The sequence below is a fragment of the Numida meleagris genome, unplaced genomic scaffold (assembly GCF_002078875.1).
Source record: "Numida meleagris isolate 19003 breed g44 Domestic line unplaced genomic scaffold, NumMel1.0 unplaced_Scaffold1841, whole genome shotgun sequence".
NCBI classification, from domain to species: domain Eukaryota; kingdom Metazoa; phylum Chordata; class Aves; order Galliformes; family Numididae; genus Numida; species Numida meleagris.
Genome location: NW_018363629.1, coordinates 1 through 1,472, shown reverse-complemented (window position 1 = coordinate 1,472; position 1,472 = coordinate 1). Strand labels below are relative to the sequence as shown.

Below are 1,472 nucleotides of genomic sequence, written 5' to 3'. Positions count from 1 at the left end.
ATGGGGAGGTGACAGGGGACAGATGGGGGACCTGGAGGGTGACAGATGGGGGACAGGAAGGTGACAAGGAGGTGGCAGGAGGTGACATCCAAAAAGGAGGTGACAGGGGACAGTCAGAGGACCTGGAGGACCTGGAGGGTGACAAATAAGGGACAAGAGGGTGACAAGGAAGTGACATCTATGGCGAGGTGACAGGGAACAGTTGAGGGAACCTGAAGGAGCAGGGAGTGACACACAGGTGACATCTATAGAGCAGGTGACAGGGGACAGTCGGAGGACATGGAGGGCGACAAGGAGGTGACATCTCTGGGGAGGTGACAGGGGACAGACGGGGGACCTGGAGGGTGACAAGGAGGTGACAGGAGGTGACATCCATAGGGGAGGTGACAGGGGACAGTCGGAGGACCTGGAGGGTGACAAGGAGGTGACAAAGAAGGGGACATCCATACAGGAGGTGACAAGGGCCAACTGGAAGACCTGGAGGACGACAAGTAGGTGACAAAGAGGGGACATCCATAGAGGAGGTGACAGGGGACAGACAGGGGACCCGGAGGGTGACTGATGGGGGACAGGAAGGTGACAAGGAGGTGGCAGGAGGTGACATCCAAAAAGGAGGTGACAGGGGACAGTCGGAGGACCTGGAGGACCTGGAGGGTGACAAATGAGGGACAAGAGGGTGACAAGGAGGTGACATCCATGGGGAAAGTGACAGGGGACAGTCGGAGGACCTGGAGGGTGACAAGGAGGTGACATCTCTGGGGAGGTGACAGGGGACAGATTGGGGACAGGAAGGTGACAAGGAGGTGACAGGAGGTGGCATCCATAGAAAAGGTGAGAGGGGACAGTTGAAGGACCTGGAGGACCTGGAGGGTGACAAATGAGGGACAGGAGAGTGACAAGGAGGTGACATCCATGGGGAGGTGACAGGGGACAGACGGGGGACCTGGAGGGTGACAAATGAGGGACAAGAGGGTGACAAGGAGGTGACATCCATGGGGAGGTGACAAGGGACAGTTGTAGGACCTGGAAGGTGACAAATGAGGGACAGGAGAGTGACAAGGAGGTGACATCCATGGGGAGGTGACAGGGGACAGTTGGAGGACCTGGAGGGTGACAGACAGGGGACAGGAGGGTGACAAGGAGGTGACAGGAGGTGACATCCATAGGGAAAGTGACAGGGGACAGTCGGAGGACCTGGAGGGTGACAAGGAGGTGACATCTCTGGGGAGGTGACAGGGGACAGATGGGGGACCTGGAGGACCTGGAGGGTGACAAATGAGGGACAGGAGGGTGACAAGGAGGTGACATCCACGGGGAGGTGGCAGGGGACAGACGGGGGACCCAGAGGGTGACAGACGGGGGACAGGAGGGTGACAAGGAGGTGACAAAGAGGGGACACCCCTAGGAGAGGTAACAGGTGGTGACATCCAAAGGGGAGGTGACAGGGGATGGTTGGAGGACCTGGAGGACCT

General features: G+C 58.7%; 1 protein-coding gene across 6 annotated transcripts; it reads right to left on the bottom strand.

Moving 5' to 3' along the window:
• Positions 1 to 6: 6 nt before the first annotated feature.
• Positions 7 to 1,466, bottom strand: LOC110390752 (proline-rich protein 36-like). 6 transcript variants are annotated; one of them, XM_021382219.1, is made up of 3 exons: positions 1,253 to 1,466; positions 944 to 1,194; positions 7 to 863 (listed from the first exon to the last, which is right to left on the bottom strand). In XM_021382219.1, exons 2-3 carry the CDS (start codon positions 1,162 to 1,164, stop codon positions 179 to 181), a joined length of 906 nt encoding a protein of 301 aa, XP_021237894.1. In that variant the 5' UTR covers positions 1,165 to 1,194; positions 1,253 to 1,466; the 3' UTR covers positions 7 to 178. The 6 variants fall into 6 exon arrangements, with proteins under 6 accessions (XP_021237894.1, XP_021237893.1, XP_021237892.1 ...); XM_021382218.1 differs by having other exon boundaries at positions 1,024 to 1,194; XM_021382217.1 differs by having other exon boundaries at positions 7 to 406; positions 648 to 1,466.
• Positions 1,467 to 1,472: the final 6 nt, after the last annotated feature.